A 25,065-nucleotide genomic window follows, 5' to 3' on the forward strand; every position below is an offset into this window, starting at 1 on the left:
CCAAACTGCCTCTGGAAGCAACATCAGAACCATCATTTTTAATCGCTCCAGCCAGTGGTGATAAGGGGGTAAAAGGGGGTAAAAGGAGAAGGGGGTAAAAGGAGGAGAAGTGGGTTATGGAGAAGAGGGTAAAAGGAGGAGAAGAGGGTAAAAGGAGGAGAAGAGGGTAAAAGGAGGAGAAGTGGGTAAAAGGAGGAGAAGTGGGTTATGGAGAAGAGGGTAAAAGGAGGAGAAGAGGGTAAAATGAGGAGAAGAGGACAAAGGGAGAATGAGTAGCTGGTGAGGGGGTTGAGAACTCTTTGAAAATACAAATACAAAGAACATGACTAACAAAATCTTTGAAAAGCCCAGTCCCTCAGTTAACAGTCTTTTTATTGAACAGAGGAAAGGGAAATCCAAGAAGTACTCATACTGTGGTTCTTATTTAAGAATATCACTAGTAAAGTGCACTTTCAGTTTACAAACAATTCATTAGAATTGCGAGTTATCTAGTGCCTGGATCTCCCTTTATCATCTACTCTTATCAAACCAAGCTATAACAGTACGTCTCCATCTCTAGGCACTACACCAGAGTCCAACCGGAGTCTTGTTATAGATTGATAAGACCACATTGAGTGCATTGACAGAGCTCTTGAGAGATATGCGTTTAGACAGGTAGCCCAATTCTGATTTTCTTTTCAATAATTGGTCTGAGCAAGAGCTGATTTGATTGGTCAAAAGACCAATTTGTGGAAAAATGATCAGAATTGGGCTGCCTGTTTAAAGTTAGTATAACGGTGTGTGCAGAACAATAATTTGAAGATTAGCACACACATCTCTGCTCATCATAACCCATTTAAAAATCTTCAAACAGTGCTGGCTAGTGTCCTCTTCATCTACCATGGTTCTGTTAAGCCTGTAATGAACAAAACCTCAAAGTGACTGACTGATTGTGACTCATCGATTGTGTCTCATCGATTGTATTACTATTGTGTGATTAGTTGGTTATGTGATTGACTGACTGATTGGTTTATTGTAAAGCAGCATCATATTTCTAAACAGGGTTTGTTTTTAAGTAACTACTCTCTCTTAGTGCTTTAGCTCCTAGGTTTAAAAATATATATTTCCTATATATTTTATCAGTCTTTTATACATAATGTATATATATACACTTGTATCTTAGCAGAGAAAATCTGTTACAGTTCTTTTCCAGTTTTGCAAGTCATTAGAGACTCCAGTTTGGCACACATAATCATCATTCACCAGTTATACTAACAGAAGGAGATAGGCAGTTATGCACTCTCACACATTACATAAAATGCTGACTCACATAATAAGGAGAGGGCACAGAAACACACATAACAACCCAAATCATCTCTATTTCACACTTAGTGAGATGCATTTGAGTCGGTATACTTCCAGTATCACAGTGAATTCGAGTGCCACAGGACAGTGAGCAGCATTGCTTCTTCATATACTTCTATATGGACCTTTGATATGGTTATAGTCTACAATACATGGTCCTAACCGTATGGGATGGTAAACCTTAACACTAAACACAACTTGTCAGTGTCTGCCAGGCACAGCTTCTGAGTAAAGAACATTGTTTCCAAGTCAAGTACCTAACAATGGGGGGGGGGGGACAACTATGCAAAATAACAAGGTGTTACAAGAACACATGTAAAGACACCAATATTTCAACATAGGAAGAAGAATGAACAGGAACGTTCTGTCATCATACCAACATTATGTTGACCGCTGCCCCATAATGCACCTAGCAAAATAGTTCTACTTCCTTTGATCATCTCACACAGATACACACTACCGACTGGGAGGAGACTAGCTGGTAGCAAAGCATACCAACATTTAATATCAACATATATATTTTCTTCAAAGGGAAGTCGGCATCTTATCAGCTCACTTGACCTCCTATTGCACCAATCTCACTGTGAGAAACACTCCTTTTCATGATACCTGACAACTGTGGATTATGTGGTTCTTTCGACAGGGTCCAGCTATCCACATACTTCAAAGTAAAGCTACTAAAGACGTTGTCAACCCCATAGAGCGCTGTATGTATATTACCTACACCAGTGTTTCCCAACTCCGGTCCTCCAGTACCCCCAACAGTACATATTTTAATTGTAGCCCCGGACAAGCACACCTGATTCAACTTGTCAACTAATCATCAAGGCCTCAATGAGTTCAATCAGGAATATTTGTCCAGGGATACAACAAAAATGTGTACCATTGGGTGGTACTCGAGGACCGGATTTGGGAAACACTGACCTACCAGACTCAGTGAGGGGGGAGATGTTACATACAAAACAAGACAAGATTGAGTCTGGATGGGTCAAGCCCTGAGGCACAATCTCCTCCACCTACCAGCACAGTCAACATTATAACATTAGAAATAAATAAGAGCAATAAATAGTGTTTTACAAAACAGGGATTAGACAGAAACCAAACTAGTCTAGAGACTAGTAGAGATGTAGTTTGTGTCAGTGAGTGACTATGTTCTAGAGTGGGGGCTGGATCACAACATGGTTATAACTTGGGAGAGGAGCATTAGGGCCTGGGCCAGTCTCTATGTTAGGGGACGGGAGCAGCAGACAGAGAGCTACATGCATCCTGGTCTTCTGTAGAACTACCATATCTCAGCATTACAATGAATAGGTTTGGATTGGTCACAACTCAAGTTGAATCTACACCAGCTCAAACAGTGAACACCGAAACATGCAGTTCAGCGACACTAGATGCATAGACCCTCTTTCAACTAGTTTATATCTCTCCCTAAAACTTCCATTCCATCCCAGCTCTAGCCATTCCCCAGGTAGAATACATCTATGGGCTGGACATTGTAAATATAAGGTCACGGGATAACCCTACTAAAAGTATTTATGAACTTATGACATTGCGTGAAAATAGACATACTATACAGATATACAAATATTACAATCTTCTTTCCCATAGCAGTCTGTACCTGTACCAGTCCAGCCAGCTCTGTATGCCAGGCAGACCCAGGAAGAGTGACCCATGGTGGGTCTTCAGACCTCCAGACCTGGCCCCATGCGGAGACAAACGGGCATCACACACCAGCCCGTTGTAGCTTCTTTATGTTTCCTGCTCCTTGTTGTTGTGACTGTTTGTTTTTGTTGTTGTTGTTCTAAAGTGCTGTCCAGATGCTGAGGGACAAAAGGCAGTTTACACAGTCTTCCCAGCATGCTGAATGCAGGGAGGGAGAGCATGGGGTTATGGGAAATGAAGTCCAGACAGACCCAGGGAAGGCAGTGAGAGAGAGAATGGCGTTGGCACATGACTCAGAGAGGGGTCAGGGTCAGAGTTCCAATCATTCTCTCTCTCTGGCTGGGTGTTTATTCCAGTTACTCCCTGGACTGATAGAAGAGGATGTATCCAGACTCTGAGTTCTTGGAGATGTCTGACGTCAACCCATAGAACTCTTCGATGGCCTGGGCATCGATTTTCTGAGTAAACCAGAGAGTGAGACAACAAATGATGAAACATTCTGTTTGAGCCATATAAACAGGTCTGATGGCCAACAAACGTCGGTAATTGACAGTTAATTAACATAAACACATTTAGCATTTCCTGGCTTCCACACACAGCCTACAAGCCACTGATGCAGACCTTTGGAACATCTACATTTTAAAGTCTAATACATCCATGTAATATAGCCAACACCTTCACAATAAATCATTATTTATTTTAGATAGGTCTAAAGAAACATGATATGAAGAAAATGTATTTTATTTCAGAAGAATAGAATAGCATACATTGTCCTTATGTTAGGTCCTGATCTGGCTATGCCGTATGGCTGTGGGCTACACTAGTTCATTTAGCAGACAAGATTTGCTTAGAACTTCGTGGCATTATTTTATAGTATGACGAATACAAATGAACCAAGCTGAATAAAATAGAAAGAATATTTTCTCCAAATGATTTGAGGGAGCGAGCACATGTGGCTATTCTGTGTTGAGCGGAAAACAAAGAAATTATTTGTTCTTAATTTAGAGTTATTAATGGAACATTAGTTGTTCTACAAACGTTGGGCTATATGTTTGGATTTTTAATACATTTGTAAAGCTGCATGATGTGACTCTTTTGATGATTTGAAAAAGGCATGAGCTCTGGCATGAGCTCCGCTTAGTTTTTTTGCGCAGGCTGTACACACTTCATCAGTCTCTCATATACAATTTGACAAGCACTTGATAATGCCTAAGATTTCCTGGCGGCATCCTCTTTGTGTGGCAGTAATTCCCCCTAAAACAATCCATGCCTTTTGCAGCCAGTGGCCATTGCACCCTTGGGCTAAATATACTAATTATAATTCCCATCTCCCGGAGTGCTGCGTGCTCCGAAGCACCTCTCACTCACATGGCTCTCCATCACGTGATCGGGTCTTTCTCACAGGCTACAAGTGAAGACAGACACATCAGGGACGCAACTGCGCGTATACTTTTCCAATTCATATTGAAGATATTGGAAGAACTGTCCTCATTTACTTTTCGTCAGCCAACAAGATGAGTTGGTCTAACGAACAGCAAAAGCACTAGCCTATGTCAATCTACTATCCTCCATAGTACAAAAGTAGAACTATTTTATTCTGTGCGAGAAATAAATAATCCAAACATAGTCTGGGACAGTTGTGTGATGCAATAGATCCCAAATGAATATACCCACTAGCATAAAAAAAAGTTTTTATGCAATGAGGCTGACGTAACAGATGTGAACGTTTAGCTTAAAATGTTGATACTCTATCAGGCTATTTCTTCACATTAAAAGCGCAGCAATGCGCACATGGCAGTAGGCTATAAGTGCGAACCTTCCATGAGAGGGAAAACACCATTATCAAAATTGACCACAAATGTGATTATGCATGTAATGCTTTTATTATAAATGTGCATTTTTATGGTGAAAATTATCTTCCCCAAACTTGAACGCTGCTTTTGTATGCTAGTTAGGCTCTACACCCCTTGTAAACTGGATTAATGTGCTTAATTTTAATTAGTTATTTGGCCACTTTAGTTGTGATACCAACCATATCAAAACATATAGGCCTATGGGTTAGTCTACATGAGGTGTGCAACAATGATACGAAAAAGTCACACACAAAAAGGCATTGTTTCTTGTCTTACGCTGGACATCATTCACAAGTGATAATATATAATTCACAAGTGATAGGCTAATATTGTCATTCATCAGACTATTCTTAATTTAATTTTGTCTTCACATATACTAAATAATATATGTGTGAAATTTGTTTTGATTTAGGGGAAGGAAAAAAATAAATGTTGTCAATGCACTTAAAAAGCGAATGGAGGACGCTTTTCCCGTGGTTAATTTTCATGCCAGCCAAGTAGGCTAGACTCCTGCTGTAAAGATAAGCAATGTGCTTAATAATTTTTTTTGAAAGAATAAATATAGTAGGCCTATCCTATAGTAAGCTGATGGGGTCCTCCTCTTTTTAATAGAGGCCATCGCTCTCGTTTTCTCACGCAATTGCATAGCCTATAGAAATGTTGAGCAACATGAACTCATGGGCTCTCATAAAGTGTTTGATTAGATTTTCAACTACATTTATATTGATGTCAGAGTGATTAGAGGGACAATAAAGTGCTGAGTACCAGGCAGTTAGCAAGTTTGCTAGGCTACTAATGACCATCAGCAGCAGCATCAGAGCTTGGAGAAGCCTAATTACCGTGACTAAACGGTCACATGAAATTTGACTGCCTTCATGACTGCCGGTGTGGTGGTAATACAGTCACCATAACAACCCTAACTGAGACACACCTCCACGAAGTCATCATCAAACAGCAGCCAGAAGCCGTGACTCTTCACTATGGTGATGCAGTGTCCTCTGTTGGGTCCACTGAGGAAGAAAGAAGGGGAAACACTGATATGAGAATAATATGGTGTCTATAGGTACAGTACATTTCAGTTTGGATACAATGTCTTGTGTGTGTGTGTGTGTGTGTGTGTGTGTGTGTGTGTGTGTGTGTGTGTGTGTGTGTGTGTCCTACCTGCCACAGTGGACGACCACAGCGACCAGGTCGTACATGCGGTCGAGGTTGACAGAGTCTCCAGAGGTGTTGAAGAGGCGGAGGTCCAGAGGGAAGAAAACACGATAGGACAGTTTGGTGTATCGGTGCAGCTGCTCCATGTACTTAAATCGCTTCAGGTGCAGGGCCAGGATCATAGGCAGCTTCTTCACACGCATCCTATAAGGACACACAGAGGAGTTATACACAGACTGACACACAGACTGACAGACACACAGCTAAACAGTGTGTACATACCTTTTCTGGGCCTCCTGCTTGCTGCAGCATGTCTCACAGTAGTATTTGTATTCACTGCACAAGGTCTCTGTGTTACTGAAGTCCCTAGGGAACACCACACACACAGAGGGGACTGCATCAGTCAGGCTGATACACAGAGTAGATGATGCTCTATCTACAGCAGGGTTGGCAAGTGTACAATAGTTCTAGTTGAGAAAGGTAACAGGTACAGTGCCTTCAGAAAGTGTTCACACCACTTGACTTTTTCCACATACAGTGGGGCAAAAAAGTATTCAGTCAGCCACCAATTGTGCAAGTTCTCCCACTTAAAAAGATGAGGCCTGTAATTTTCCTCATAGGTACACTTCAACTATGACAGAAAAAATGAGGGGAAAAAATCCAGAAAATCACATTGTAGGATTTTTAATGAATTTATTTGCAGATTATGGTGGAAAATAAGTATTTGGTCAATAACAAAAGTTTATCTCAATACTTTGTTATATACCCTTTGTTGGCGACGACAGAGGTCAAACGTTTTCTGGTTTTCACACACTGTTGCTGGTATTTGGGCCCATTCCTCCATGCAGATCTCCTCTAGAGCAGTGATGTTTTGTTTTCTAATAATTGCTCCCACAGTTGATTTATTTTAACCAAGCTGCTTACCTATTGCAGATTCAGTCTTCCCAGCTGTGACGTAGAAGTCCGTCACTGGCCGCGGGCAGCATTTGGTTCTTTAACGCACACACATATTCATCACTCCTCCCTGCGCCATTATACCAGAAGTTAAATTGTGTGTCGACCCACATTGTTAACTTATGGTATAATGGCGCAGGGAGGAGTGATGAATATGTGTGTGCGTTAAAGAACCAAATGCTGCCCGCGGCCAGTGACGGACTTCTACGTCACATTACCTTCCTCCTCTTCCTACCTTCCTTCCTCCTATGGTGGCAGAGTGGTGGGATGGCGTACCGCAAATCAGTGAATTCCAACAAGAGAGGTAAAGGAATGCGTACAGGATTGCGTTCTCAGCAACAGCATCAACTGTCAGAAAAGGTACCTGAAGTTGAACCGGGGTGGAATACCATGGAATCGTCTGGTGAAGAAGAGGTCAAGTATGAGAAACTGGGAGCCCGACCGCGGGGCCAAAGACAACCAGAACTGGGTGAGCTGCTGACTGAAGGAGCAGTTGGGGGACCAGAACCACACCCAACCATGGTAACCCTTTTCCAGCAACTTTTCACCTGCCTTGAGAGGAGGGACGAAGACCTCAAGCAGGAGTTACGTGGCCTACGCCAATCTATCCTCACAGCTCCCCACCAGGCGGAACTCGTCAGTGAGAGCCCAAGATTGGGTCTTCCAACACCAGGACGACAAAGGCTCGATGCAGCAGGGACTTCAACTCCACAGCAGGCACCCCAAGCAGTAATGAGGCCAGCACCAGGAGACCAGTCCAGCAGTGTTAACGTCCATCTTCCAGCATTCCTGAGGAAGGAGCCAAAGATGCCCTCATACCAGCAGGGGGAGGACATTGAAAACTACCTGCTGAGGTTTGAGCGCATGGCTAAGACGTGGCAGTGGCCTGAGGTAGAGTGGGCCTGCAGGCTTGTCCCATTGCTCACGGGCAAGGCCTTAGAGGCTTACACAGCAATGGATGAGGGGCTGGCCAATGTCTACAAGGGCTTGAAGGAAGCGCTGCTGGTGAAGTTTGACATCTCACCGGAAACCTACCGTCAACGCTTCAGAGCTGCATCAACGCCATCGGGTGAGTCGCCGACAGAGACGTACCACCGCCTCAAGGGTCTCTACCGACGATGGGTTCGACCGGGGGGAGAAGACACAGGACGAAATCGGGGAGGTCATCATCCTCGAGCAACTTCTACAAGTTCTACCATACGACATTCGAACCTGGGTCCGAGAGCACAAGCCCAAGGACGGGCTTATGGCGGCCAAGCTTGCACTGCAGTATCTTAATGCACGTAAAGGGGGCCCACCACAACCTGCAGCACCCGCTCCAAGGAGTCTCAGAGACACAAGGGACATCAAAAACGCCAGAGATGGTGGAGGTAACTCTGGGGGTTATGTGTCTGGGAGGGAGGTAAGGGATCATGCAGTTCGCTCTGATGGGAGGGGTCTGACCTGTTTTTACTGCCGGCAGCAGGGGCACAAAGCTTCAATGTGTCCGCTACGTAAATCCAAGCTCTCAGATTACTGTTATGTACCCAGAGAGGGGGATGGTGTTCAGAATAGACAGACTCGGGAAGGGTCATGCTTGGTACCTGTAAAAGTGAATGGTAAAAGTCTTACTGCAATGATTGACACCGGCAGTTCCTTGTCATTGATCAGAAAAGGTAATGTACCTGTTAATGACATTGATTATGGTCATCAGACACTGATCCAATGTGTCCATGGTGACCAGTCACAGCAGCCCACAGCTGAGCTCACAGTTGAGATTCAGGGTCAGAAATACCTCCTCAAAGTTGGGGTAATGGAGAAGCTACCTTTTGAGATGATTTTGGGGAGGGATGTGCCTGTACTCTCTGATCTGTTGGGAAGTGTGGGGGTCAGCTATATGAGCAGTCAGTTTGCCAGTCTGATGTTCAGATGGCATGTTCAGTTGTCACTCGTGCCCAGGCCAAAGCTGGTTTACAACCTCTGCCTGACTTGTGTGATAGTCTGTGCGAGGGGGGAACCAAAGGGCCCAGAAAGTCACGCCGCCAGCGGTGTCTTGAGAAGTATGTGGGAACCCCTGTACCTGTTGCTGATGTGTCTGGGTTAGAGGTGCAATGGGATGTTCCACAAAATTTTGCTACACTGCAGAAGTCTGACGCAACCTTGAAATGTTTGTTTGACAAGGCCTTAGCTGGGGACAGTCAATCTTTATGTGGGGGGATTTACACAGTAGACAACCACATACTCTACCTTGGGTCAGAGGCATTTAGCAGGAAGTTGGTGGTGCCATCTACCTGTAGACCACTTGTTCTCAACCTTGCACATACAGTTCCATGGGCAGGCCATCTAGGGCAACATAAGACCTATCTTAGGCTAGGCTCCCGTTTCTTTTGGCCCTCCATGTATACTGATGTACAAAAATACTGCAAATCATGCCCCACGTGCCAGAAAACCAGTGCTGTCCGTAGGTCTGAACGGGCTCCTCTATGTTCACTGCCAGTTATCTCTACCCCATTCAAGAGAATTGCAATGGACATTGTTGGACCCTTGGAGAAGAGTAGTGCAGGTTACAAGTATATATTGGTGATCTGTGACTATGCCACCCGGTTCCCAGAAGCCTTCCCACTCCGTTCCATAACCACTCCAAGGATAATCAGTGCTCTTGTTCAGCTCTTCTCTCGTGTAGGAATCCCAGATGAAATCCTGACGGACCAAGGGACAAACTTCACCTCGCGACTGATGGTTCAACTCCACCGACAGCTGGGCATTAAAGGCTTGAGGACTACTCCCTACCATCCCCAAACGGATGGGCTCGTAGAGAGATTCAATCAAACGCTCAAGAACATGCTGAGGAAGTTTGTGGCTGACACTGGTAAAGACTGGGATAAGTGGTTACCCTTTCTGCTTTTTGCTTACAGGGAGGTGCCTCAGGCATCGACAGGTTTCTCGCCATTCGAACTCCTCTATGGATGGCCAGTGCAAGGACCACTGGACCTGCTGAAGAAGTGCTGGGAAGGTTCCCCAGTAGCTACCTCAGGACAGGGGATTGTCCAGTATGTCCTCCAGATGCGAGACAGGTTGGAACGGTACCGAGAGGAAGCTAGAGCAAACCTTCAGCAAGCCCAGAAGGCCCAGAAGAGAGGCTATAACCAGCACGCTCGCCACAGAGAGTTTGAGCCAGGACAGAAAGTCCTGCTCCTCCTTCCCTCGTCTACCAGCAAGCTCCTTGCGCAATGGCAAGGACCGTACCCAATCGGGAGGAAGATGGGCCCAGTGACCTACGAGGTGCTGCACCCGGACAAGGGTAAGAAGAAGCAAACCTACCATGTGAACCTTCTCAAGGCCTGGGAGGAGAAAGAGGAACTCTCCAAAGGAAAGTCCTTTTCTGGTCCGCAGAGTAGAAGAGGATGAGTCGGATGGAGTCACAGAGGCATGGAAAGAACGAGCAGAAGTCATACTGGCTCACCTGGAAGAAGACAAGCAAGATGAGCTGAAGCAGCTGTTTGGCAAGTATCCGGCCCTCTTCAGTCAGAGACCAGGAAGAACCAAAGTCCTGGAACACGTCATTCGTTTGAAACCTGGCCAGAACCCTGTCCGCCAGCATCCTTACCGTGTGCCTGAGAGGCTGGTGGTAGCCCTCAAGGAAGAGGTCCACACCATGATAGAGATGGATGTTGTCGAGCCATCTTCAAGTGAATGGAGCAGCCCTATTGTCATTGTCCCAAAGAAGGATGGCTCTTTGCGCGTCTGCATGGACTTCCGTAAGGTGAATGCCATCTCCCAGTTTGATGCCTATCCCATGCCCCGCATTGACGACTTACTGGAGAGAATAGGTAGAGCTCATTACATCACCACATTGGATCTCTGCAAAGGGTACTGGCAGGTGCCCCTGGATGAACAATCCAAGGCCTACACTGCATTCCGGACGCCAATGGGCCTGTTCCAGTTCAAGGTCATGCCGTTTGGCCTTCATGGGGCCCCTGCGACTTTCCAGAGGCTGATGGACAAGGTCCTCCAGGACTGTGACGATTACTGTGCTGCTTACTTGGATGACGTGGTGATCTACAGCCACTCCTGGGAGGAGCACATACAGCATCTTAGCAGCGTCCTGGGGAAGATCCATGAAGCAGGCCTCACGCTTAACCTCCTGAAGTGTGAGTGGGCGAAACAGGAGACAAAGTACCTGGGTTACCAGCTGGGTAAGGGTGAAGTTCGGCCTCAGGTGGAGAAAGTGGAGTCCATCAGGAATAGCCCTCAACCCAGAACCAAGACACAGGTGAAGTCCTTCCTAGGTCTGGCAGGGTGGTACCGGAGATTCATTCCACAGTTTTCGACCATCGCTGTCCCTCTGACCAACCTCACTTCGAAGGGGGCCAGCAACCCTGTGAAGTGGACTGAGGAGTGTGAGGAAGCCTTAATGACACTGAAAAACGACTGTGCTCATTCCCTGTTCTCCAGACCCCAGATTTTAAGAAGAGATTTCTCGTGCAGGTGGACGCTTCGGCTGTAGGAATTGGAGCTGTACTGGCCCAAGGGGAGCCAAGAGAAGAGCTTCCTGTGCTGTACCTGAGTCGGAAGCTGTTGCCCAGGGAAACCAGGTATTCTACAATCGAAAAGGGGTGCCTGGCTATAAAGTGGGCCCTAGATAGCCTCCGTTACTACCTTCTTGGGAGGGAATTTGACCTGCACACAGACCACAGAGCACTGACCTGGATCCAGACCATGAAGGACCGGAATTCTCGTGTGACCAGGTGGTATCTGGAGCTCCAGCCCTTCAGGTTCTGTGTCCGTCACAAGGCAGGAAAAGAGAACGTTACTGCGGACTACCTATCAAGGCTCCCGAACATGGTCGCTTCAGGAGAGGAGGAAGGTAATGTGACGTAGAAGTCCGTCACTGGCCGCGGGCAGCATTTGGTTCTTTAACGCACACACATATTCATCACTCCTCCCTGCGCCATTATACCATAAGTTAACAATGTGGGTCGACACACAATTTAACTTCTGTCTTGGTGCATGCATTTCACACTTGTCAATGTTCATATTTGAGAGATACAATAATTATTATACTTATCAATGTTGTGGATGAGCGCATTGTTTGTTTGTTCTGTTCCTCTCTCTCCTTCTCTGTAGCTTCTGGGTATGCTGGAAAAGGACCCGAGCTAAGGGAATTGGGTTGGCTTTATAGTGCCTGTCCCAAATGGCTCATTAATGCATATGGGCATATTGAAAGATATTGTCAGTAATGATGTAATGTTGTAAATGTTATGTTGTGATATTGTTTAAAACCGTGTTGCAATGTATATCCTTTAGTATGTTTAGTTCATGGAAAATGTAGGTTTGTATTGTTAATTGATTAATTAATTAGGGTTAATTGTTCTGAGGGGAGGGGCTAGCCCTACAAAAGGAGCCTCTCTCCAGTCTCTAAGGGGGATTTTTTGGATTGAGCTGTGGATGGGGCAGCATTGTTGTTAAGCTGTCCCATAAGGTAGACGTTGATGGCAGTACTGTTGTTTTCTGTTCCGGAATCACTTGTAAATAAACACCTTTGCACAGAAGAACTTTTGCGGTTCCGCCATCTTTTTATTTTTATAGAGGTTAGGTTATCCAGTTTAGCCATCTGGCCTACTCTACGTGACACCAGCCTGGTGCAGGTCTACAATTTTGTTTCTGGTGTCCTTTGACAGCTCTTTGGTCTTGGCCATAGTGGAGTTTGGAGTGTGACTGTTTGAGGTTGTGGACAGGTGTCTTTTATACTGATAACAAGTTCAGACAGGTGCCATTAATACAGGTAACGAGTGGAGGACAGAGGAGCCTCTTAAAGAAGAAGTTACAGGTCTGTGAAAGCCAGAAATCTTGCTTGTTTGTAGGTGACCAAATACTTATTTTCCACCATAATTTGCAAAGAAATTTTCTGGAAGAAAAAAATTCAAATTTTGTCTGTCATAGTTGTGTGTACCTATGATGAAAGTTACAGGCCTGTCTCATTTTTTTAAGTGGGAGAACTTGCACAATTGGTGGCTGACTAAATACTTTTTTGCCCCACTAAGTACAGGAGTAAAAATGTGCCTAACAAGTCACTCAATAAGTTGCATGGACTCTGTGCAATAATAGTGTTTGACATGATTTTTGAATGACTACCTCATCTCTGTACCCCACACATTCAGATCATTGTAAGGTCCCTCAATGGAGCAGTGAATTTCAAACACAGACTCAACCACAAAGACCAGGGAGGTTGTCCAATGCCTCACAAAGAAGGGCAAATATTGGTAGATGAGTCAAAATAAATAAAATAAGAAATTGAATATCCCTTTCAGTATGGTGAAGTTATTACACTTTCGATGGTGTATCAATATATCCAGTCAGTACAACGATACAGGCGTCCTTCCTAACTCAGTTGCCAGAGAGGACGGAAACCGCTCAGGGATTTCACCATGAGGCCAATAGTGACTTTAAAACAGTTAAAGAGTTTAACGGCTGTGATAGGAGAAAACTGAGGATGGGTCAACAACATTGTTTGTTACTTCTAGGTTTGACTACTGCAATGCTCTACTTTCCGGCTACCCGGATAAAGCACTAAATAAACGTCAGTTAGTGCTAAATACGGCTGCTAGAATCCTGACTAGAACCAAAAAATTTGATCATATTACTCCAGTGCTAGCCTCCCTCCACTGGCTTCCTGTTAAGGCCAGGGCTGATTTCAAGGTTTTACTGCTAACCTACAAAGCATTGCATGGGCTTGCTCCTACCTATATCTCTCTGATTTGGTCCTGCCGTACATACCTACACATATGCTACGGTCACAAGATGCAGGCCTCCTAATTGTCCCTAGAATTTCTAAGCAAACAGCTGGAGGCAGGGCTTTCTCCTATAGAGCTCCATTTTTATGAAATGGTCTGTCTACCCATGTGAGAGACACAAACTCCGTTTCAACCTTTAAGTCTTTACTGAAGACTCATCTCTTCAGTGGGTCATATGATTGAGTGTCGTCTGGCCCAGGAGTGTGAAGGTGAACGGAAAGGCTCTGGAGCAATGAACCGCCCCTTGCTGTCTCTGCCTGGCCGGTTCCCCTCTTTCCACTGGGATTCTCTGCCTCTAACCCTATTACAGGGTCTGAGTCACTGGCTTACTGGTGCTCTTTCATGCCGTCCCTAGGAGGGGTGCGTCACTTGAGTGGGTTGAGTCACTGATGTGAACTTCCTGTCTGGATTGGCACCCCCCTTGGGTTGTGCCGTGGCGGATATCTTTGTGGGCTATACTCGGCCTTGTCTCAGGATGGTAAGTTTGTGGTTGAAGAAATCCCTCTAGTGGTATGGGGGCTTTGCTTTGGCAAAGTGGGTGGGGTTATATCCTTCCTGTTTGGCCCTGTCTGGGGGTATCATCGGATGGGGCCACAGTGTCTCCTGACCCCTCCTGTCTCAGCCTCCAGTATTTAAGCTGCAGTAGTTTATGTGTCGGGGGGCTAGGGTCAGTTTGTTATATCTGGAGTACTTCTCCTGTCTTCTCCGGTGTCCTGGGTGAACTTAAGTATGCTCTCTCTAATTCTCTCTTTCTCTCTCGGAAGACCTAAGCCCTAGGACCATGCCTCAGGACTACCTGGCATGATGACTTTATGAACATTTGAACATCTTGGCCCTGTTCTGTTATAATCTCCACCCGGCACAGCCAGAAGAGGACTATCCACCCCTCATAGCCTGGTTCCTCTATAGGTTTCTTCCTAGGTTTTGGCCTTTCTAGGGAGTTTTTCCTGGCCACCGTGCTTCTACACCTGCATTGCTTGCTGTTTGGGGTTTTAGGCTGGGTTTCTGTACAGCACTTTGAGATATCAGCTGATGTACGAAGGGCTATATTAATACATTTGATTTGATTGTAGTTACTCCATAATACCAACCTAAATGACAGAGTGAAAAGAAGGAAGCCTGTACAGAATACAAATACTTCAAAACAGGCCTCCTGTTTGCAACACGGTACTAAAGTAATACTGCTAAAAATGTGGCAAAGCAATTCAGTTTTTTTCCTGAATACAAAGTGTTATATTTGGCAAATCAAATACAACACAATACTGAGGACCAATCTCCATATTTTCAAGCAAAGTGTTGGCTGCATCATGTTATGGATATGCTTGTAATCGTTACAGACAGGCGAGTTTTTCAGGATAAAAATAAACTGAAATAGCTAAGCACAGGCAAAATCCTTGAGGAAAACCTGGTTCAATCTGCTCACTGGGAGATTAATTCACCTTTCAGCAGAACAATAACCTAAAACACAAATCTAGACTGCACTTGCTTACCAAGAAGCCAGTGAATGTTCCTGAGTGGCCGAGTTACAGTTTTGACTTAAATTTGCTTGAAAATCTATGGCAAGACATGAAAAATTATTGTATAGCAATGATCAACACAACCAATTTCACAGAGCTTGAAGAATTTTGAAAATAATAATGGGCAAATATTGTACAATCCAGGTGTGCAAAGCTCTTAGAGACTTACCCAGAAAGACTCACAGCTGTAATCACAGCCAACGTTGATTCTAACATGTATTGACACACACAGGGGGTTGAATACTTATGCAATCAAGATACACGGAGTGGACAAAACATTAGGAACACCTTCCTAATATTGCGTTGCACCCCCTTTTGTCCTCAAAACAGCCTCAATTCGTCGGGGCATGGACTACCAGGTGTTGAAAGCGTTCCACAGGGATGCTGGCCCATGTCGACTCCAATGCTTCTCACAGTTGTGTCAAGTTGGCTGGATGTCCCTTGGGTGGTGGACCATTCTTGATACACACGGGAAACTGTTGAGCGTAAAATACTAAGCAGCAATGCCGTTCATGACACACTCAAACCGGTGCGCCTGGGACCTACTACTATACCCCGTTCAAAGGCACTCAAATATTTTGCCATTCACCCTCTGTCAGATACACAATCCATGTCTTCTTCTTCTTATTATTATTATTCTGTGGATTTTTATGGCAGTTTGCAACCAACTTTAAGATGCATTACTGCCAACAACTGAACTGGAGTGTGGACCAGAGACAGTGAAGGTCTAAATCCTACCCAATATTCTTGTGTCCCTAAGGAAACTAAATAGACAATTAAATACTACATCCCCTGAAGATTTCCCCAGCAGTTCACTTAATCTTGGTTCTTCAACCCCATTACTCCTCAAATCTAATAACATATTTCTGCCACTGAAATAGAATGTGTTCCACTGTCTCCATCTCCTCCTGACAATGATCACACCTCCCAGTCGGATGTTTCCCCACCACTTTCAATGTACTATTGAGCCTGGTGTGTCCCAGTCTCAGTCTTGTGACTACACTTTTCTCCCTTCTCTCTCAGCCTGATGACCTCCCTGCCCCCACCTTTTCCTGAATCTTATACAGGTGTCTTCCTTTTGCCAGCAGCATACCACCCTGCATCCCACTGCTGGCTTGCTTCTGAAGCTAAGCAGGGTTAGTCCTGGATGGGAGATCAACTTCTGCTGGGAGTGGTGTTAGGGGGCCAGTAGGAGGCACCCTTTCCTCTGGTCTAAAAAATAAATATCCCAATGCCCCAGGGCAGTGATTGGGGACATTGCCCTGTTTAGGGTGCCATCTTTTGGATGGGATGTTAAACGGGTGTCCTGACTTTATGTGGTCACTAAAGATCCCATGGCACTGGGTGATAACCCTGGTGTCCTGGCTAAATTCCCAATCTGGCCCTCATACGGTCACCTAACCATCCCCAGCTTACAATTGGCTTATTCACCCCCCCCCCCTCCTCTTCCCTGTAACTATTACCCAGGTCGTTGCTGTAAATGAGAATGTGTTCTCAGCTAAATTACCTGGTAAAATAAGGTTTACAAAAAAAAAATCCCTTCCTTTTCCACAACTCTGGCCATTTGTTTTTAACCACTATTTTCATCAACCCCTTGGCTTCTGCTTTACTGATTGACATGTCCAACATTAGGGTGTTCAAGAGCCTGCTTGGCAATAACATCCACCTCCTCATTCCCCTCTACTCCCACATGAGCTGATACCCAGAATAACACCACAAATACACCCCATTTATCTCACCCTATACAAGCACAGCAAAACCTCATACAATACATCCTGTCTACCATGATATACAAAATAATTTGAGCTCATCAGTGCTGCACAGGAGTCAAGAGCAGATGACTACCCTGTCTGGTCTCACCTCCTCCACCCACTCTGCAGCCAGGAGTATGGCCATCAAGTCCATTGTGTAAACAGATAAATGATCTGTTGCTCTTTTTGTCACAGCCACCTTAAAGTCAGGAACACTAAAAGCTGCACCTGTCCTCCCTGTTTAATGTCCCTTAGACACATCTGTGAATATATTCAAGAAAGCATAGTACAGTGTTCCTAAAATGTTCACATAGAACTGAATATACTCCTTCCTCAACATCTTTTACCCTCTCAAGCAACCCTAGATCTATCACTGGCTGAGGGAGACACCAAGGTGGGATAGTAGGAAGAACCACAGAGGGGCTAAACTCCCTCCCAAACAACCCCATCTCTCTCACCATGCCATTGCTGATCCACCCAAAACTTGTATTCAGATTTAGTTCATGTTCCCAGCACTCTAGGAGTACCTTTTTAGTAGAATGTGTAACCATGTGTCCTTTTAGATTGACCCAATATGTCACGGTCAGCTGAAGTCGCATCTCTCCCAACTCTACGTGCATTCCTGCCACCCGGGAGGCTGTGAGTGCCCACAACATATTCTTAGGACTTGGGCCTGGACAATCCACGTCTCAATTGTCTCAAGGCTTAAAAATGATTCTTTAACCTGTCTCCTCCCCTTCATCTACACTGATTGCAGTGGATTTAACAGGTGACATTAATAAGAGATCATTGCTTTAACCTGGTCATTCTGTCATGGACAAATCAGGTGTTCCTAATATTTTGTATACTCCCAGTGTGTATTAGTGTTTAATTTTTTATATATATTTTTACAAATGTTTGAATTTTTCTTCCATTGACATTTGAGTATTTTGTGAGATCGTTTACAAAAAATGACAATTAAATCAATTTTAATCTTACCTTGTAACACAACAAACGGGGTGTGAATACTTTCCTAAGGCACTGTAAATATTACCTGAGACAGTGTGTTATTGATGTATTCTGCTCTACGTCCACAGAAAGATCCAGAAAGTCCTCATCTTTGCTGCTGACCTGCCACATACACAGAGACAGGGAGAGACAGACAGAGAGATGAGATGAATTGATGCTGCCCTGCTCCGATGCCAGCTCACACGCTGGTACACGAGATGAGAGAGCAGGTCTCTTTGATGTGTTGTGATAGGGTTGTAAGGATGTATCAGTGAGAAGCTGAGTGCCTGTAGCGTGATGAAGACGACTGTTAGGGGCCAATCTCTGCCTTCCTCCCTCCTGTCTTCTGCTCTGAGAGTAGCATAATGGGAGCCCGGTGACACAGCGTGGAGGATCTCTGTCAGAGCTCAGCTAACAATCTCCTCATCTCCTCCTTCGTTACAGACAGAGCTAATCCCTCTGTGGGACGCAGGGAGTAAGGACAGAGACAACACTCACAGGGACTCACAGGAACAGATGGATTGGTAGGGCACTGACAAAGCATTACCAACACTGCTGAGGAAGGGTCTTGGGGGTTGAGTAAAAAAGCAAGACACACATTTTTGTGGACAGTAAGGAAAATGAATCAATAAAGTATTCTTACATAAGTGTTTATGTCTCACATGACTTGGTGGAATTAGGACCATTATCAGAGAACATAAAACCCACTACCACAGAAACAACGGCCTTGATGGACTCACCGTCTCACAGTTGAGGCAGCGCGTCTCATTGGTCAACATGCCCTGGAAGATGTCATGCACCCAGGTGGGATCCGTGGTCTTGTTCTCGAGCTCGGTCTCCGTGGTGATGGCCGTTCCGTTGGTCTTGAGGCGTCCATTCTGCTTCTCCTGCTTCTCCTCCAGCAGGATGTCTGCCACCGTGTTCAGCTTCTTCTCCTACAGCAGGATGTCTGCAACCGTGTTCAGCTTCTTCTCCTCCAGCAGGATGTCTGCCACCGTGTTCAGCTTCTTCTCCTCCAGCAGGATGTCTGCCACCGTGTTCAGCTTCTTCTCCTCCAGCAGGATGTCTGCAACCGTGTTCAGCTTCTTCTCCTCCAGCAGGATGTCTGCAACCGTGTTCAGCTTCTTCTCCTCCAGCAGGATGTCTGCCACCGTGTTCAGCTTCTTCTCCTCCAGCAGGATGTCTGCCACTGTGTTCAGCTTCTTCTCCTCCAGCAAGATGTCTGCCACCGTGTTCAGCTTCTTCTCCTCCAGCAGGATGTCTGCCACTGTGTTCAGCTTCTTCTCCTCCAGCAAGATGTCTGCCACCGTGTTCAGCTTCTTCTCCTCCAGCAGGATGTCTGTCACTGTGTTCAGCTTCTTCTCCTCCAGCAGGATGTCTGCCACCGTGTTCAGCTTCTTCTCCTCCAGCAAGATGTCTGCCACCGTGTTCAGCTTCTTCTCCTCCAGCAGGATGTCTGCCACCGTGTTCAGCTTCTTCTCCTCCAGCAGGATGTCTGCCACCGTGTTCAGCTTCTTCTCCTCCAGCAAGATGTCTGCCACTGTGTTCAGCAGGTAGTTGAGGAACTCATGGGCGTCCTGCTGCATGTAGTTATCAAACAGGTCTGTAGGGGGACACACAGGACAGGGGCTGTTAGGGCAACACTTGGAGGGTCTGTGTGAAGAGGTGGTCAGTCAGTCAACAGTCGTGTTCAAGGTGAATCAGGGCACATTGATGCACATGGACACACATAAATCAGATACGTGTGTGAAAAGTGAAAGTGGAGAGAGAGAATGTGAAAGAGAGAAGGCAGCTGACCAGTCCCTAGTTCACACAGAGATGTTCATTGTTCATTCATAGAGAGTGCTTCCTGGAGTCAGACTACTGAGAACAATCTGCCTCTATTCCAGTTCCATGCTCTGAGTGACCTTACCGCCACCACAACATGCACCTGCCCTTCACCCGACAGTGACAACCACCTGACAAAAACACTTCTACTGCCCCTCTAGCCCTTTCCTACCCTCAGCTCAAAACATGCCTATCTGAGCTGAAAACTTGATTCAAGGCAACTGGTCTCAGCAGTCTTGACTTACTACCAACACCAATCATATGGCAGGTTTAAGCTATATAACATGTTAGCTATGATGGTATACCACCATAGTCCCCTCTCCCAGTCAGTCCAGGGCAGACAGTGATTGTATTTAGGTTTTGGTGTAGTCTGTCTCACCATTCTCCTTGCGCAGGTGTGAGATGAACTTCTTGGGCGGGATGACTCCCACCTTTTTCTTCTGGGTGGCGATGCTGTGGAAGAGGTCTGCCAGACACGTGAGCAGGTTCTCCTTCTTCTTCTGCCGGGCCTTGTAGGCCAGCACGTTCTCCCGGAAGGGCCGGCAGAAGTACAGGGCCTGAAGCACCGAGTTACAGTAACAAGTGTTCCCAAACTGAGGGTCCACCCAGAAAGAAAGAGGGGTGAGATTCTTATGAGTGTGTTTGAGGAACGGTAAACTTAAGATTGTAAACATGGAGGAAAGATGCAAGCAGCATGACAGTAACCTCCAACAATGACTGTGTATACACAAGGAGAGATGCTTTGTGTTCTTACTAGGGATGCAAAATTCCAGGAACTTTCAACAAATTCCATGGTTTTCCAGAAATCCTAGTTTGAGGATTCCGGATTTCCTGCTTATTCCCTTCCGATTCCGGGAATCCTCCAACCGGGATTTTCAGGAAAAACAGGGAAGTTATTGAAAGTTCCAGGAATTTTGCAAACCTAGTTCTTAGACCTAAAAATGATATAAGAGCCAGATAGATTAATGAATATAAAAGCAGCCACACTCTGCTTTGAGTATCAACAATCTCCATCTGAAGGGTTGGCAAACAAACTAGTTGGTAACAGCTCCCCAAATATATATTTTTTTTTTACTAACTGAAATAAAATAGCAGTGATACAGACAAAACAACCTGCTTCTAATACAAAGCGTCAACACCAATCACCTGTCCAATGGGAAACATAACTCAGTAGTGACCTAGTGGACAGCATGTTCTAAAAAGGACGCCAGTGTACAGTGGGGCAAAAAAGTATTTAGTCAGCCACCAATTGTGCAAGTTCTCCCACTTAAAAAGATGAGAGGCCTGTAATTTTCATCATAGGTACACTTCAACTATGACAGACAAAATGAGAAGGAAAAAAATCCAGAAAAACACATTGTAGGATTTTTAATGAATTTATTTGCAAATTATGGTGGAAAATAAGTATTTGGTCAATAACAAAAGTTTCTCAATACTTTGTTATATACCCTTTGTTGGCAATGACAGAGGTCAAACGTTTTCTGTAGGTCTTCACAAGGTTTTCACACACTGTTGCTGGTATTTTGGCCCATTCCTCCATGCAGATCTCCTCTAGAGCAGTGATGTTTTGGGGCTGTTGCTGGGCAACACATACTTTCAACTCCCTCCAAAGATTTTCTATGGGGTTGAGATCTGGAGACTGGCTAGGCCACTCCAGGACCATGAAATACTTCTTACGAAGCCACTCCTTCGTTGCCCGGGTGGTGTGTTTGGGATCATTGTCATGCTGAAAGACCCAGCCACGTTTCATCTTCAATGCCCTTGCTGATGGAAGGAGGTTTTCACTCAAAATCTCACGATACATGGCCCCATTCATTCTTTCCTTTACACTGATCAGTCGTCCTGGTCCCTTTGCAGAAAAACAGCCCCAAAGCATGATGTTTCCACCCCCATGCTTCACAGTAGGTATGGTGTTCTTTGGATGCAACTCAGCATTCTTTGTCCCCCAAACACGACGAGTTGAGTTTTTACCAAAAAGTTATATTTTGGTTTCATCTGACCATATAACATTCTCCCAATCTTCTTCTGGATCATCCAAATGCTCTCTAGCAAACTTTAGACAGGCCTGGACATGTACTGGCTTAAGCAGGGGGACACGTCTGGCACTGCAGGATTTGAGTCCCTGGCGGCGTAGTGTGTTACTGATGGTAGGCTTTGTTACTTTGGTCCCAGCTCTCTGCAGGTCATTCACTAGGTCCCCCGTGTGGTTCTGGGATTTTTGCTCACCGTTCTTGTGATCATTTTGACCCCACGGGGTGAGATCTTGCGTGGAGCCCCAGATCGAGGGAGATTATCAGTGGTCTTGTATGTCTTCCATTTCCTAATAATTGCTCCCACAGTTGATTTCTTCAAACCAAGCTGCTTACCTATTGCAGATTCAGTCTTCCCAGCCTGGTGCAGGTCTACAATTTTGTTTCTGGTGTCCTTTGACAGCTCTTTGGTCTTGGCCATAGTAGAGTTTGGAGTGTGACTGTTTGAGGTTGTGGACAGGTGTCTTTTATACTGATAACAAGTTCAAACAGGTGCCTTTAATATAGGTAACGAGTGGAGGACAGAGGAGCCTCTTAAAGAAGAAATTACAGGTCTGTGAGAACCAGAAATCTTGCTTGTTTGTAGGTGACCAAATACTTATTTTCCACCATATTTTGCAAATAAATTCATTAAAAATCCTACAATGTGATTTTCTGGATTTGTTTTTCTCATTTTGTCTGTCATAGTTGAAGTGTACCTATGATGAAAATGACATGCCTCACTCATCTTTTTAAGTGGGAGAACTTGCACAATTGGTGGCTGACTAAATACTTTTTTGCCCCACTGTATATAATGATCATCCAGAAGGTGACCAAGTGAATTACACTTACGTTGACCAATCCAAAGTAGTGTTCATTGATTGGGAACTGCTCCGGACCAATGTCTTTCTCTAGAGCAGAGGCATTGGTGCCCTAAGGGAGACCAGAGAGAGAACACAAGCTCTAATGTGCACTGTCAAACATCCTTATTATGCATGAAATAGACTACACATCATCATCTGGAGTGTCCCACTCACACGTGTCTGTTCTATCTCCTGGAAGTCATCTTGGCAACTGTATAGCAGGGAACTGACAAACCAAAACCTCTTTATAGAGAGGTCACATGCTGCACATGTCTATGTTTCACATAATAGCCTAACCTTTGCTTCAGATAAATGCCTGGATTATTTCTGACATTGACTGGCAGTCGACTTCATAAAGCTCGCAATTTCCCATCACAAACACAAACCTTTTCATACTACTGGAAGTCAGGAATCCTTTGGTTTCATCGTCTGAGAAACTCAGTACCAACCTCTTAACTGGGGGGGTAAGTAGACCTATTACAATGTAAAGATTCAAGAGCATTTAACATTCTCAGAGTGGAGAGACAGGCCACTTATCTCCTGACAGAGCCCATTGACTAACCAGAACTCAGAGAGGTTCCAGATGAAGCTGTGGCTTTGTTGAGAGACTTCTGCTAAAGTTGCTTTAGTCTTTAAATCACGGTCATTCTCTCTCAGTCAAAGCAGAACAGAACACTTTGCTTTGTTGTCTCCGATATTCATTTTGACTGAGTTCTCAAGCTTCACTTTCTCATACACGTTCACGCACACACACACACACACACACACAGCTGAGCCTGTGCTCATATCCCCAAATATACATTCAGTGTTTTATCAAACTAGACAACATACACTTGCTTGTCTCATCTAAATAATACTGTTCAACCAAAGCATACAAACATTAGTACAAAGGAGAAAAACAACAAAGACCAGATGATAACAATATAGGTCCCTTCATCACTAATCAAATGCTCTGTATCACAATAACACTCCTGACCTTTAAAACTTGACACTTTCCTCAAGTTTTTAATCTTTATCAACTGCCAGATTCAATAAACACATTCCATTTTGTGGTGGTGATGTTAGTAAAAAAAGTTAACACTTTACATTATTGTCCTTATTAATGCAGTGTAACAACTAGGAGTATTATAATTACTTGTTACATTGTATTTAGGCCTAATTACACAGTTATAAGGGCACACGAATGTATAGTGTGATATAGGGACCTTCTAGATCACGTGTCAAACTCATTCCAGGGAGGGCAGATTGTCTGGGGGTTTTGCTCCACCCTTGTACTTGATTGACGATTCATTCAAGATAGAGCTACATTTCCGAAATGTTGGACCCTTCCGCACCCTTTGCATCCCCGTCAAGCAAGGACCGGTGGATTGATTGCTACAGCCGATCAGCTCGAGCCCCAAGGAGCAATTCGACCATGACCCTCTCTCATCGTCATTACACAAGGTTCCTTCCCAACAGTGACTGCAGCAGGCAATATAGCGCTTTGGCTCCTTACCATATTACAAATGGAGGCGATATTTCTGACAGTCATTTAGTTTACAGGTTCCCCCTCACCGTCATATTTATAAAGTAAAAATGTTTCAATGCAGGACGATACTGAGAAAAGATTAAGTTAATTCGCAGCCGCAGCTAGAGGCCAGACTTCAACCCCACTCCCCAGGCGTAAAAAACAGGCAATGAATGTCTGGACTAGAGACCAATCAGCACGAAATAAAAAACAAAGCAACATTTAACGCTGTTTTCACTTCATTATCGCAGACTACTATCGTATAATTGATCTAAAATAACAGATGAGTGAGTAGTAAACACACGAAGTTGCGTCAGGTTGATAACAACGGATTACAAACACTGGGCTATAATATGAACGATTACAACAAGCAGCTACGTAACGCAATGTACAACCCGCCCATCACAAATAAACTACTACCGCATTGCAGGCGATTGGAGCCCTCTGCTGTTTGATTGGCATAACAGACAGACTAATCGGATTGGGTTTTGCATGAAGCAATGGATTTTGGTAGTTGTAGTGGACAGTTAGCACTAGTGGACAGTCGAGAACTAGTGGACAGGCACTGCTTCATCATTTACTTGCACCAAATATTCACGTCACATTTTACACCAACGTTTGGACGGACATATGATGAAACTTAAGTCTGATGTTGCTCGCGTTATACTGGTTTGAAGCTTAGTTTACATACATATTTGCCATACATTTTGCATGTGTCTTTGAGAAACTATAGGAGACCCATCATTTTCCAGCAGTGTTGCCATGCTCCCGGATTTCTGACACATTGTGCAACTTTGAATACCCGTAGCGGGTATTTGGGCTATTTCTAAGTTGCACCGCAGCCGCCATGGCGTTTCTCTTAA

General features: G+C 44.8%; 1 protein-coding gene across 2 annotated transcripts; it reads right to left on the reverse strand.

The window, feature by feature from the left end:
- Positions 1-354: 354 nt before the first annotated feature.
- LOC112251596 (ubiquitin carboxyl-terminal hydrolase 46) lies at positions 355-24,595 on the reverse strand. 2 transcript variants are annotated; one of them, XM_042322250.1, is made up of 10 exons: positions 24,191-24,595; positions 22,685-22,765; positions 20,203-20,416; positions 19,499-19,599; positions 18,737-18,886; positions 18,043-18,119; positions 6,297-6,380; positions 6,021-6,218; positions 5,791-5,869; positions 355-3,464 (listed from the first exon to the last, which is right to left on the reverse strand). In XM_042322250.1, exons 1-10 carry the CDS (start codon positions 24,224-24,226, stop codon positions 3,363-3,365), a joined length of 1,122 nt encoding a protein of 373 aa, XP_042178184.1. In that variant the 5' UTR covers positions 24,227-24,595; the 3' UTR covers positions 355-3,362. The 2 variants fall into 2 exon arrangements, 1 of the variants encoding a protein (XP_042178184.1); XR_006083465.1 differs by lacking the exons at positions 355-3,464; positions 5,791-5,869; positions 6,021-6,218; positions 6,297-6,380; positions 18,043-18,119 and adding an exon at positions 18,128-18,455 and having other exon boundaries at positions 18,737-19,599.
- Positions 24,596-25,065: the final 470 nt, after the last annotated feature.

The sequence above is a fragment of the Oncorhynchus tshawytscha genome, linkage group LG05 (assembly GCF_018296145.1).
Source record: "Oncorhynchus tshawytscha isolate Ot180627B linkage group LG05, Otsh_v2.0, whole genome shotgun sequence".
NCBI lineage: Eukaryota > Metazoa > Chordata > Actinopteri > Salmoniformes > Salmonidae > Oncorhynchus > Oncorhynchus tshawytscha.

Bases quoted from the DNA above. Each gene is read 5' to 3' on its own strand.
- LOC112251596 (XM_042322250.1), bottom strand. From the start codon at position 24,226: ATGACTGTCAGAAATATCGCCTCCATTTGTAATATG. The intron at 19,600-20,202 runs GTGAGACAGACT...GTCCCCCTACAG, and splicing joins ACACCTGCGCAAGGAGAATG to ACCTGTTTGATAACTACATG. The intron at 18,120-18,736 runs GTGAGTCCATCA...TGTATGTGGCAG, and splicing joins GCTGCCTCAACTGTGAGACG to GTCAGCAGCAAAGATGAGGA.